The sequence below is a fragment of the Neomonachus schauinslandi genome, chromosome 11 (assembly GCF_002201575.2).
Source record: "Neomonachus schauinslandi chromosome 11, ASM220157v2, whole genome shotgun sequence".
NCBI classification, from domain to species: domain Eukaryota; kingdom Metazoa; phylum Chordata; class Mammalia; order Carnivora; family Phocidae; genus Neomonachus; species Neomonachus schauinslandi.
Window position 1 is genome coordinate 24,343,754 of NC_058413.1, and position 13,913 is coordinate 24,357,666.

Below are 13,913 nucleotides of genomic sequence, written 5' to 3' on the forward strand. Positions count from 1 at the left end.
GTGTTGATACAAGACCTTAAGCTCAAGGTCACAGGAGGATTTCACTCCAGCTGTGCCTACAAAACCTCTTTTTCAGATGCATAATTCAATCAGTTTTGTAGTTGTTCTATTTAACCTCTCCCAAACAGCTGCTTGACGTGGTTTTCCCCTCCATTAAATTAGCTGGCTGTCTCGGTGTTCTGCTGTGTCAAGCTGAGAGTACATGAAATGGGATGGTGGGTAAATGCAGTTCAAGGCCATAGGTATTGTGCATTCCTAGAAACAGAATCCCTCTCTAAGTATGAAACGTCACAAGGAGAACCGGGGACCACTCGGGTGATGGCTTCTTCCGGGCACGCTTGTGTCCATGAGCTCCTCTGGGTGATGCACCTTCGTCCCTGGGAGGAAAAGGGTCAGAGTGAGCTTAAGGAAAGGGGTGAGAAGGAGGAGGCGGAGGGAAGACAGCTGTCCCGGCAAGTGGGGATATTTATTCCTTACCATTGCTAAATGCTCTTGTTACATTCCAGTGGATCTACTAATCTCCTAAGAAAATACCACCTGTGTCTCCTCTTGCCTCGGAAGGGCATGGACTCCGTCCAAGAAAGCCCGCAACCGCATGGAGGGGGTCACGCACACTTTGTATATAAAGAACAGGGTCACGACTAAATCACCAGCCTGATGACACACACACACACACACACACACGCACACTACACATGATGCACGACCATTCTGGCTGGGGAGGGGGGGTTGTGTAAAAACCTCACTAAAGTTGTAGTGCGGTGGACAACTGCATTTCTATGAACTCCTTTCAGGGAGACGATTGCATGGAGTTGGAAGAAATACTTTGCAAGCCATTTGGAAGTGGGCGGGGGTGGGAAGCTTGTGGGTGCTGGAATGAGAACAGGTGGTCGCTCAGTGGCCTTTTCTAAAAAGAGGGTCAGGGCTTTTGCTTCTAAGTGTGGTAGGCAGGTGGGGGCCGTGACCTCCAGTGGGTATGTATATAAATACCCACATTTCCCTCTGGTATTATACACGCTGCCTCTTGGGGGCACGTCCCAGTGCCCTGATGCTAAGTGCCAGAGAAGGCATCTGAAAATGGTCCATGGTCAACTCTGTTAGAGGCCGGGCACAAGCTCCCAATTTTTAGCGACCTTACACCTCAGAAAAAGGATGTGACCATTCAGCTGGAGTGAAGAGGCTGCCAACGCACAAGGCTTCCCGAGCACCTTCACCCTGGGCCTGGTGCACTGTGGGGCCAGACGTCTTCGGGAGGCAGGCCAGTGCCGCCTCCACTCGCCGCAACCGTCCCCCCAGGATGTGGGGATGGGGGGCAGGGGTGGAGGAAGAGAGCCAGAGAGAGAACCACAGCTTGTCAGGGCTGCACCCCACGTTCCAGATGGTGCCGCTCGCACCAGAATGACTCACTTGTGGTAAACGCTCATGTCTGTGCAAGCCCTGAAACGAGAAACCCCAGCCCATGGAAAGCGTGCTTCCTTTCAGTATCAAAGAAGGAAGCTCAGGGTGACTCCCAGAATGTTCTAATGTGGGCTCTTGGGTCGAGAGCCAGACTTTCTCTTCTGGGAGATAGTGGCCAAATCTGGATACGAACTCGGGTCCCCCAGCAGCCATATGACCTTAGGTGAGTCATTTATTCTCTTTCAACCTCAGTTTGTTCACCGGTAAAATGAGGTCTTTGGGACGCCTCTCTAAATCTGTTTTCTATCATTGTTACAGGGATCACCAGAAAACCATACCTTGACCCCTTCTTGACATTCCCTGATTCTCATGAGCATATGAAAAAGTCCGAGAAGTCCCACAGGGAAGAAACCAGTTCAACTTTGTGTGGCCTCTGGATCCACTTCCCGAGTCGCTCGACTACACTGCATTGTCTCATGGCTCATGCGTGTTTGTGGTCTCCGTCTGCTCGGGCCACGATAACCAAACACCTAAACTGGATGGTTTATCAACAAAGGTCGATTCCTCACAGTTCTGGAGGCTGAAGTCCAAGATCACAGTCAGGTTCTGGTGAGGGATCTCTGGGTGGCAGCCTGCTGATTTCACACTGTGTCCTCGCGTGGAGGAAGGGACAAGGGAGCCAGCTCCCTGGGGTCCCTTTTCTAAGGGCACTGATCCCATTCATCAGGGCTCCACCTTTATGACCTAATTATTCCACAAATACCTCCTCCTAATACCGTCACCCTGGGGGTGAGAATTGCAACATATGAATTTTGGGGGTACACGAAAGTTCCCCAAAGCATTTGGGGGAATCGCTGATCTCCATCAAGTCTATGTATGAGTCCAGTTCTCCTGGCATAGCCCCAGCGCATGCACATACGTGAACCCACACGTTTCACCCATGGACACACACATACACATCACACATATGCGTGTGCACGCACACACACATACACAGTCATGGAGAGGAAGAAGGAAGAAGAGTTGGGGATTCTTCGAGGAAGGCTGTTTCCATTCCTACTGTCACTTCTCACTTTGCTAAGATCTTACAGTGTTAGAGCTGGCCGAGGTGGAGAGATCCTCCAATCTAGCAGACTCTACCCCTCATTTTAGGAGCATTTAGACAGGGAAGCTGACTTGCCAAATGCTGCACAGGTTGTTAATGGCACGGTGGGGAGAGCAGCTAGGCTTCCCAGCTCTCGTCCCCCTTCTCCCGGGAAGAGCAGGTGCTTTTGGGTGGCCCCATGTGCTTTGGACACTCACGCGGCCGTCAATGTAGCTAAGGGCGGCTCCCCGTTTTCTGCGTCAAGATGTAATCTCTGGAACGACTCTGGAAATGAATGCTATCAAATGTGAGTCACGATGTTTTCAAACATCTATTTTGCAGCAGGCCATTTTGTCAGCATCGGTAATACTGCGGCGAACAAACAATACAACCTTCAGAAAGTTATAGTCAGTAACTGTATGGACAAATAAATGTACGTAACTGATATGAAAGTGTAATTGGCTGGGTGTGGTAGCGAGGGCTGTGAAGTAGCTGAGCAAAGAAGCTAGTCTGGGGCAAGCTAAGGGCGGGCTCCGTCTGCCAAGACGACTCCATTTCGATGCGTGATGGCCATCACAATAAATAGCAATCACAAGCCACTACTTACCAAGTTCAGGTGCTGTGCTGAACCCTGTAGATCTAGCTGCTCCTTTAACCCCTCAGAGTTAGTTCAAGGCAGAGCTAGTACCAGAACCAAGTTTGTCTGCTTCTAAAACCCAGTATCAAGAGCAAGCTCATTTCATTTTCCAAAGTCCACACATTGCTTTTTCCTGGAGATTCCACACTGGGGTTAAGTGGCTTGTAATGTTAACAATTTCTCCCTAACAATGAACAATCTCCCTAAATTTTACCTTTTACTTCATTCCATCACTGGTAGGTCTACCCTCCAGAGACCCCTCCCCTCCCCAATAACACACACAAAATCAATTATGTCCTATTATCTGATACCAGTTGTGTTTAAACCTCACAAGGGAGAAAAATATGTTTTTATGAGTGGAGACTTTGTTTTCCCATTCTATTCTCTCCCAGGGGCGGGGGGAGTGGGTGAATCTCAATACTTTTTCTGACTTTAGACATAGTTGTGAGTTTGGAGCCGAGTTGGCAGAGGGGATGGATAAACACCACACCTTGTTTGTTTTCTGTGGAAGGCTCTCAGCTGTTTTTCTGCCCAAATTGAATTGTCTTACCCTTGAAGAATGACCCAAGCAGAGAAATGTCCCAAACATCCGAAATCTGAGAATTTGTGTCTGGAATCCACGAGGCTCACGGTTTCCAGATGGAGGGACCGGAAGGAGAGGAGGTGGAGGTGGAGAGGGAGGAGGGAGGGAGGATAAAGGGCAGGGGAAGCCTGAACTCTGGGTCACTTCTGACAGCCTTGTGAGCCAGGCCAGGGCTCTTATTTGCTCTGCCAAGTTTGCCATTTGACAATGTGCCAGGCCCTAAGGAATGCAGCAGTATGCATGTCCTCGTGAGACTGTTCCGGTGATTATTAGGAAGTAAGTCATCGTGAAGTTGTCTTTTCTGAGGGCAGCGACTAACCTCATAGCACAATATAAAAGCAAGCTTATGGTTTGGCTATCAAGAGGAGCATAAACACTCCAGATGGATTTTCTCACCATCGCAGAAATGGTGAAAGACAGAGAGTTCTAGAAATTTTGGCTTCTAAACCATATGCAACAGTGGACCCCAGGTGACCTAATTCTTCCTCCGCATGTCTTGTCCTTACGCCAGAGGTGGGGAAGGGAGCTTAACAGGAAACCTAGTTTTGAGTAAAGTAACAGGCAAGTGTAGTCTGGTCATAAGTGTGCAAGGTATGATCTCAGAAGGAATGCCCTTGTTTGATCAGACAGGCCAGTATTTTCCACGGAAAAGAGATCAGAACCTACCTGTTAGCAAATGGGAAATTGGTTTAAGTGCTGAGAAAATGCCCATTTTTATTCTTAACTAGTGGTTTCTTTATCATCACCTCCACCTACAACCAGTCCACTGATGTCCCCACCACCACCGCCACCACCGCCGCCACCACCGCCACCACCACCAAGCCAAAGAGCAATCTTGCTCCTCTGTCCTGGTTCTTTCCCTTTGGAATAGGCTGAGTTTGATACCAGGATATAGCCATCCATTTGGGCCCAAAAGGTCCCAGAAGGCCAAATATGTGGGGAGAAACGAAATAGAGAAAAATTATTTCCTAATTAGACCTCTCTAGACATCTCTAGATGTCTTAAAAAAATGGTGAGCAGCAAACAGCCACCTTCAAGCCGGAGAACCACACTTGGACTTGATGTTTTCCAAGAGCCAAGCAAAGTGTTCAAAGCTCTCCTTAACCTGGTCTCCTGGTCTGGGACGTGTAAATGTTTAACTACCCTTTGGCTTGCGGGAGAAAACAAGCAGAGCTGAACAGATTCTGAAATGGCGTAACTTCCACAGACCCCTCATTTCACCCTGAGGTATGAAGGGACACTGCCTGCCTCCTCAATCTGAGTGGTGCCCAGAATTTATGAACTTCTTCAGAGTAGGACATGAATCTGGGGTCCAAGCCAGGCATTTTAACATCAGGAAAAGGTGGACAATTTTCCTCTCTGCTGCTCATCCTATGCTGATTGTACTATTCAGAAGTGAAATACGATTTAATCCCTTCTGTGCTAAGGGTGTTACAAAATGTTGGGTGCAATGTAGTCATAAATACTTAAGTAAAAGGGAGAGAAAGACAGAAAGAGGAAGGAAGGAAGAAAGGAAGGGAGGGAAGTGGGAGGGAGGGAGGGAAGGAGGGAAGGAAGGAAGGAAGGAAGGAAGGAGGAAGGGGGAGGGAGGGAGGGAAGAAGGGAAGGAAGGAATGAAGGAGGGAAGGGAGGAGGGAGGGGAGGAGGGAGGGGGAGGGAGGGAGGGAAAGAAGGAAGGAATGAAGGAGGGAAGGGAGGAGGGAAGGAGGGAAGGAAGGGAGGAGGGAAGGATGGAAGGAAGGAAGGAGGGAAGGAACGAAGGAGGGAGGGAGGGAAGGAAGGAAGGACAGAGGGAAGGAAGGAAGGAAAAAATGTAGCAAATGACAAAACTGATCATTGCCACCAAAAGAAGATGGATAGGCATGGAAAAATCCTTGCCCGTATACCAAATGGAATGCAGCTAACTTAGATCATTTCTATATATAATCAATGTGGAATGTGCTTTTACAATTATGCGATGTTGACAGCAGTGCATCGTGGGAAAAAGGATGGTTCCAGTCGCATGCTTCTGGATTTCTTTATCTTAGGGTCATCAGAGCAGGGCCAGGTTGCCACAAAGTGCTCAGTGATCCATGGGAAATGAATCATGTCTTCATTCCAGGGCTTAATATACGCATTACATCACTATTAGAAGCAAGGGACTCTGTGGTTGATGGCTCCAGCATGGATTAAGGTCAAAAGTGGACCCGGAGACCAAATTCCCTAGAGAGGGCTCGCCACACAACTCCGCGTGTCCTTTGCTTCTGAGTTTTCTTCTCCTAGCAACAACTGCTAAACACCAGCTTCCCAGGCTGGTATTATGTCTACGCAAGGTGTATTCTTCCTGCAGCAAAGAATTGGAGAAATACAAGGGAGAATCTGTTATTACAGGTTAAATTGTCTTACACCCAACTTGTGGTGAGGGTCCAGTTTCTTTTTATTATACTCCCAATTTTGTTGTAATGACTATTGCTTGAAATAAATGGGCAATTGATAGGGCCTTAAAGATAACAGGGATGCTTAAGTGATTTTTATAGTAGCAGTATTTGTTGTAACAGAATCTGACCTGTATTCTGGTTATTAGTTTTATTCATCACATTGGAAGCTTGGCACTTCCATTGTTCATGACATTATATACAAAGCACTGTAGCATGAAAGTCACTTATAAAGCTACGAAAAAACCTCCCTAAATACAAGAGGCTCAAGGAACAGTAAAACCTCAGGTAGGGGGATGTTTTGTTTTATTTTGTTTAGCTACATGCTCTGGATGGTCAGAGGTTGATTGCTTTTCACCCCTAAAATGTATTTGTTTTGTGTTGTTTTCTACCATTTGTGATAGAAACACTTCTAAAAGGTTGATATGCACATTCGTGCCTTCTTCTGAGCATCATTTCATTTCTTTAGGCGTGATGCTCAGGGTCGTCATTTGGAATATGGTTACACTGTCCTATAATACAACAGTCCCCTGTAGGGGTTGAGCTGGGTGTGGAGCTGTTTTGGGCACTATCCACTCCCCTAAAGACAGCGCTTTTTAAGCTCTTTGGTATACATGACATTTTTTTGTCCCCGCTATTGCTTTTTCCTTCTTGACCTGAATTTCCTTTAGAAGTCTGTTCCTCACCCTTGCATTTCATCTGCTGTAGGCTTGGAAACCATCTAACATGTAGAATTATGTGTGATGTAGGAATGGTTTCTGAGTAATGGCTCGATGGGGAGATGTATGGACTGTCTCTCACGTATGTGCTTCATGGTATTTATTTCAACTGGGAAGAGCCTGGTATGCTCACTCTTGAGTGGGTCTAGCAGAGGTGCTAGATTTTTCCAGTTCCGACTCAATTACTCATTGTCAAAGCACTTGTTTGGTTTCCTGTTATGGACATAAGGCGAGGTGAAGCTCACAGGCGGCTGAGCCACAGGTAAATGAGCTGCTCCTGAGTCCCTGAGCTGGTGTGAGGCTTGTGAGGCACATGGTCCGCTGTGGGCCGTAGCCATGATGGCTCACTCAGTAAGCGGACTACACCGTAGACAAGCTCCTTCTGCAGTCCCTTTCCAAGAACATGAAGCTGGCCCCACGTCAGCCTGGGGGAGACGTCTTCAAGATGTTTCATTAAATCAGACTCAATGTCAGAGTTGGCTGACTTTCAGGATTTTAAGACTATGGCAGAAGAGGCCCTGACTTTGCCTCTCCTGGTGATTTCATTATTTATGGCCTTGAAATAAAGGAGACACAGAAAATCTAATAGTTCCCTTCCTCCAGAAGTGCAGTTTCAGGTCCGAAGAGGATTTCCTTGCCATCCTTAGCCCCCTTCCCTCACCGTACACTGTACTTTGCAGATGGTACAAAGCAAGGCCTAACACGAAGGGCGAAGTCCTCTGCCCCAAAGCCACGCTGTGAGTGTTTATTCACCAATCCAAGGTGGACCCCATGCCGCTTGGAAGGAGAGATTGAGAGCAAGGGTTGCAAGGCCTGTGAAGAGCCAGATTTAAATCCTGGCTTCCCATTTATTAGGCTGTGACTTTGGGCAGAGTATTTAACTCTCTAAATCTGATTCCTGTGCAATAAAATAGGAGATGGTAATACCAGTGCTCCGAGAATTCAGTAAGACAATGAAAAGCAACTAGGCCAGCGCCTGGCCCAGAGAAAGAGCTCCCTAAATGGTAGCTAGAGTTATTAACAAAAGGATTTAACCCTGGAGATTGCAGTATTTAACAAGTACAGACACATACCCAGGGTGGCCAGTTACGGACTTAGAGCAGTCTTTTTGTTGTTTGTTTCTTCCTGTGACATTTTCTCCTCTGACTGTGCTGGGTGTCGGTGCCTCTGATGCCTCGTTAAGTCCAGGAGATACTCCAGACAAGCTGCAATTCCACCCTTTTGGGAGTGTAAAGGAAATGGGGCCACCTGTAAGTTGGACCAGGCAAAGATCAATGAAACAAAATAGAGAGTTGCAGCTCTCAGAGGGGAAGACAATAAAATGAGAGAGGCCTGGGGAAATGGGATGTGGTGTTGAGATACTGGCACCAGGCAGTAGGGAAGAAAACCTCCACACACATTGTGGTTTGTTAAAACGCTGAGACTCCCCAGTGCCCCAGGGCTTGGCAATCCCACCCCACCAGGCAGAAGTGATCTTGGCCACTGGGGAGGGAGGAGGGAGGGCCTAATGATCGCTCCAGGAGACAGAAAGTCTGCTGTCCCGGCTCTATCCGTGTGGCTCGTTGGCTGACCTTCAGCGATGGACTCAGCTCATCTTGGACAATGTCTCCAAAGTTCACACAGTCCCCCCGGCTAACTAACGAGGTCTGATGGAGACGGATTGGTTCAAAGCAAATTTAGAGCAGGGTTCCTGAACCATAGCTCCTCCAGACACACCTGCTGGGTGGGGGCGGGGGAGGGGCAGGGCGGGCTTTTAAGCAGTGAATTTCCAGGCCTTCAGGCAGGACTTGGCGCCTTCTGGCTCACACAGCATCATCGACCATGTTGGGTGTTTGCATTTTGCCTCTGTGTATAGGACTGTTGGTTTCAGTGCAGCCTCTGGTCCTCGTATGACAAACTGGACCAGAACTACTTCATTGACAGCTTGATTCTACCTCTGTATCAATTATAACAAATGTGTAGCTCTAACTAACGTTCCACCAAGATGATTTTGCTGGCCTACCTGTAATTTGCTCTACAAAGAGTTTTTATTTCTAGAAAATATGATAAAAATTAAAACCAGGTTAACCCAAATGGTAAAGCTTTAATGTTATTTGAAAACATCATTCAGGATCAAGTATTCTCTTCAGGTTATAATCTAACTTTGTTCAGAAACTTTAACCTAGGCACAGACTATTTTACTTTGAGGCGAAAACATCTCTCTAAATAACGACATTACATGTGCTCGCGTGCCCCTTCCCAGAGATCTCCTAAGTCGCTCCGGAGAAGTCAGGAGTAAATGAACATCCTGTATTAATAACCAAACACCATCATCTCCAGCTTTACCACAGTTAAGAGTGGAGATCATCATGAATATTTACACCTAGCAGGGTCCTTTGTGCACAACTCTCAGAGACAAATGGTATTTCCAGTAATAGTTTATTGATTTCCAAATGCACAGGGGCACTGAGTCCAAACATCCTGGGATAGCGGTAAATCTCTCTTACAAAATAATTTACAGTATGAAAATGATATACTGAAACATTAACTCAAATGTGTAATTCCCTTGAAAGATCGCGTGTCCCCTTGTTTAATGTGAAGGGTGAAAGAGGAAGGTGACTAAGGAGGGAATGTGACTGTGCACGGGAAAACAGGCAGAGGACAAAGGGCTCGTCGGTTGCCCCCCCACCCCCATGCAGTGTGGCCTGTCACTGTACAAAGACTGGTCAGGTTTGACTCCTGTTAATATAAATCTACTGTCCCCTCAAGGTCATATCAAGCCCAGGGCTCTGTGGCAACTTTTGCACCAGTATACCCACAAGTGTCTTAATTCGTTTTCCTTTTCCTGCTCTGGCACTTGCTCTGCTGTTTCTGGTGTGTTCTCAGTTTCGAATGCTACTCTTCTACCAGGCAGATCCCCTGGGCCTCTGGGTCTTGGAATGGGCTGGGGTGGGGGTTTTAGAAGGCCGCTGGGTAGAGGCAATGGTAATGAGATCTCAACTCTCCCCTATGGGCCTTCTTTCTCTCCTAAGGCTGGGCCAAGTTCATCCAAAATGAGATTTGTGTTTTAAATAGAAACTTCCAGATGTGCTAGGCACACAGTAAACATGCAACCGATTTTCTTATTACAAAGCATGTACTGAGCGGCCATTATGTTGAGTATGGAATTTCAGGTATTAGAAAGGGAATATTTTCTAGGTGGGGGAGAGGGCTTCCTATGCCCTGCCACAACCACAAGTCAGAAACTCAGCAGCTGTGCCCTCAGGCCTGACCAGAGTGGACAGATCCCCGGGTCACCCAAACCGTTAGACATCTTGGAGCAGCCTGGGAAGTCCCCTCAGGGGCGCCATGTTGGCTCAGTGCTTTAGGAGCTGACAACCGTCGCCAAGGAGCTGTTCTTCTTGTAAGCACCTTGTAAGCAAGCACCGAAGCTCCGACTATCTGGTGACGCTTGTGATCAGGGCTGGCAGAAACCTCTGCAGGGGTATGCAAGGTAATGAGGGGCTGTTCTGGATTCCCCTTAGTTCTTAAATTGCATGTGTGTGCATATGTTTACGTGTGTGTATATACAGATGCACGCATATCGTGTATGTGTGCGCATAGACACACCAGTGTCAGCAGGAAAGTCTAGATTCACTGGACTCTGAGTTAACACAGCCTCACAGAGCACAGCACCGGCTGGGCTCAAATATGAAGATTTCCTTTTCTGCAGGATTGCAGCACCAGACATTTTCAGATAAACTTAGAGCAGAACACCCTCCACTTTTACTATTTCTTAGAACTTCTATACTCTTGAAGGCCTAGAGACACTTTGTTTATGGGGGATGGCACCAAAAAGGAAAGGTCTCCCCAACTCCTGGGGGCAGGCTCAAGTTAGCAATGTGCACTTCACAGACCTGCTAAGGTGGAAGAGTGAGGCCACCTTGATGCCATTTCTGAGCCCAAACGGTAGCCATGAAATGTAACTTTGAAAAAGAATCCATAAAGTGGGATAGTCAGACTGCAGTGGGGGAACCGGAAGCCTTTTCCTCCCTCTGTACTGTAGATGTACCACGGACCACCACAAAGTTAGGAAGAGCTCCAGTATTTCCTAGCTGTGTAACTCAAGGCAAGGGGCTCTATTACTCCACATCCGTTCTATCATCTGACAAATGGGGGCCAAGTACAGGGCCTGGCTCACAGCTGGTCCTCAATACAGGTCATTTCTCCTCCTGGGCTGTCAGAGCTGAGACTCCTAAGAGAACCTCTTGGAATTGCCCTGGATTTCAGGACATCGAATCAAAGGACCAACCCACTCTCAGCCTCCAGAGAACCCAAATCTGGAAGGTAGCCAGGGACTGCTGTGAGGACCCAATTCATTCTGGAGACATTCATTACCTGCTGCCCTTGATGACGTCTCCCTGGGGGTTTCTGCAAACCTAGAGCCTGCAGCCAGTCGGCACACACTGCTCAGCACTCTAACTTACTCACCTGGCAGGAGCTTAAGGCCGAGCCGCATCCTCCAGCTCTGGGGGAAGCTGGCCCCACTGCAGGAAGCACCCTAGTTCTTACACTGAGAAATGCTGTTGGCAGGGACTCCGGAGCCTGGGCAGAAGCTGCTGCTCTGTGTTTAATGCTTCCCTGGTTAAAGTTTTATCAGGTGCTGAAGACCGCAGGAGCCCATAAAGCAAATCTGAAATCTTAAGTAAAAGCAAAAGGGCTTTCCTTGAGGATTACAGAGATATGATAATATAATGATAATATATTGAGACAAGCTGGCATGTATTTTTATATTTCCGTTCATATCCGCTGCATAAATGCTTGGGTTTCCCAAATACTGATTTTAACTAATAACATACAATCAGGTAGGGAGGAGCCAATGGTCTATCCATAGTGAAGATAAGGCTGCTATTTAGAGATGAAACAATAATTATTGGGGAAAGACAAACACAAGCATCCAGACCCTAAAATCTTCTTCATCTTCTGGCTTTTAAACTCTTATAAGAGTGGCCACTTGTCCTTCTTTATGGATAGTTCTGTGGGATACGGTTGGGGGTTGTAATTAGTGGTATGCCAAATTCTCCAGTCTTTGCAGGAGGACAGGTAAAGCACCGAAATTGTCTTAGCCATTTGTTGGCCACCAGTTTGAGAGAAAAATACTTTTTTTTTTTTAACAGCCCAAAGTACTCTCAGTCCCAACATCCTAACATATTTAGTGAGCTAGGATAATCTTAACCCAGAAGCATATACGCCTGGTAGCTTCCTGGCCCCAAAGAAATAATTTTATAGCATGCACAGGATTGAACAATGACATAAATAGGATTCTTACAGTAAGTACTGTTTCTGCCTCAAAACCATCCTGCACACACACACACCAGCTGGCCCTAATGCTCTGTGCCAGGTACACAGGTCACAGGCAGGCAGGCTGGAAGAGGGACTTCTCCCAGTGCAGGCGCCTTCAGTTTTGCTTCAGAGGCGACTAGAGGTCTAGGCCCCGAGTCAGCTGCTTGGATACAGTTCCAATTGTACTTCTCGGAAGTGAACACCAAAATACCACTAAAGGCAGAGGAGAGGGACCACGTACCCCACTTGCAAATAAGCATTCCCTCTGAAGTGTCCCTCTCTATCTTAACTGTGTATGAACACTCTATTTCATAATGTAGCTGTTTTATCAAAAAAGAAGGTCATCCCCCGACTCCAAACCATTTCGGTAAAACTGATGTTTCAGAAAATGCAGGCTTTTTAACTTGCAGGTTGGTATTCCCTGGTAATCACTGCTTACTTGGGAGGAGAAAACTTGGTTGTAAGGAAATGTGACTTGGCAAGGGGGAAAGGTTGGAAGTCCAACCGTTGGATGTCTCTGCTCAGGGTACTTGAGAGGGAAGAAACTGGGTGTGGGGGCGGGGCTGAAGGCCTGGGGCGGGGTGCCATGCAAAGAGGGGTTCCAGCTGGAGGGAAAGGAGGGTGTACCTGCCGGGAGACGGGGCTTGATTCAGCACACCAGAGTGACGAGAACTCTCTCTACACTGCCTTTAAGCCAAATGAGGCCAAGGGGGCTGGAGCAGGAGTGACAAAAACCTACACTGAAAATCCCCACTTGGTAATACACATCCTGGCCTTCATGTTGCGACAAGACCCAGAAAACCGGCAGAAAGCACCCAAATAATTCAGGTTCCATCAGATCCTTTAGTGACTATTTTGGAAACTCAGGCAATTTGAGTTCAGAAATACTGATTTCAACTTTTAATCAGATCTCTTTGGTCCTTTTTTTTTTTTTTAAGTCATTTCCTTTCTACCTCTTCAATCATTTTTTTCATTTCCACAGAACTGAATTATGGATTTGAAGTGCTGGATAACCTCATGTACTAAAAATATCCCTGTATTTCGAACTTTTAACTCTTTCTCCAACCCCGTCTTCACGCCACCCATCTTACTTCGTGGAGCCACATTTTCACAAATGTATAATTGGACTTTTAGAGACTATCTACAAAGCCCTACCGTGCCCCCCACTATTTCATGCTGCAATATAAATAAAGTGGGGTTTTATTAGCAGGTAGGGAAAAAATTCTGACTGCCCTTCAGGATTATTCCAGATCCTTCCAGATAAAGCAATGCTATCTGGGTATACAATATCACGGGGGCTGACTTTCCTGAGTAAGTTCAAAGCAGCCATTGAGGGACTACCTGAAGGACGCTTCTTAATTAACTGCTCCTGGTTGATCATAGGGGCATTTTTTCTTGAGCTACCACAACAAGAGAATGAAAAGCACAGTCAGTAACAATAAAATTGGTCATCCCTTGGAGAGAGATGTGCCTGCTGTGGATCTGGGGATGTGTCCAGTAGAAGTACGTTTGTTGCTGGGCAGCTTTCACAGAACTCAGAAGCCACTACATACACGCCGTCACATACACACAGGGGGAAGGGATGAGTCTCCACGGGGGATGGCAAGCCTTCATGTGTCCTCTTCTTCACTGGCACCGCTGCAGAGGAAAGGAGAACTAGGTGAGTTAAGACATCAAAGAAGGGAGCAGCCCAGTCTACTGGCTGAAGACACAGGCTCTGTTCTCAGACCTACCCGGATCCCGGTCCTAACACTACCTCTGTTGGGCTGTGGGCCAT

At 47.2% G+C, this 13,913-nt stretch overlaps 1 protein-coding gene across 1 annotated transcript in view; it reads right to left on the reverse strand.

Moving 5' to 3' along the window:
- Positions 1–9,234: 9,234 nt before the first annotated feature.
- TRIM44 (tripartite motif containing 44) overlaps positions 9,235–13,913 on the reverse strand; it is a 112,295-nt gene continuing 107,616 nt past the window's right edge. The window contains exon 5 of the mRNA XM_021685378.1: positions 9,235–13,774. Coding sequence (XP_021541053.1) covers positions 13,747–13,774 — 28 coding nt within the window. The 3' untranslated portion in view covers positions 9,235–13,746. The remainder of the gene's footprint in view (positions 13,775–13,913) is intronic.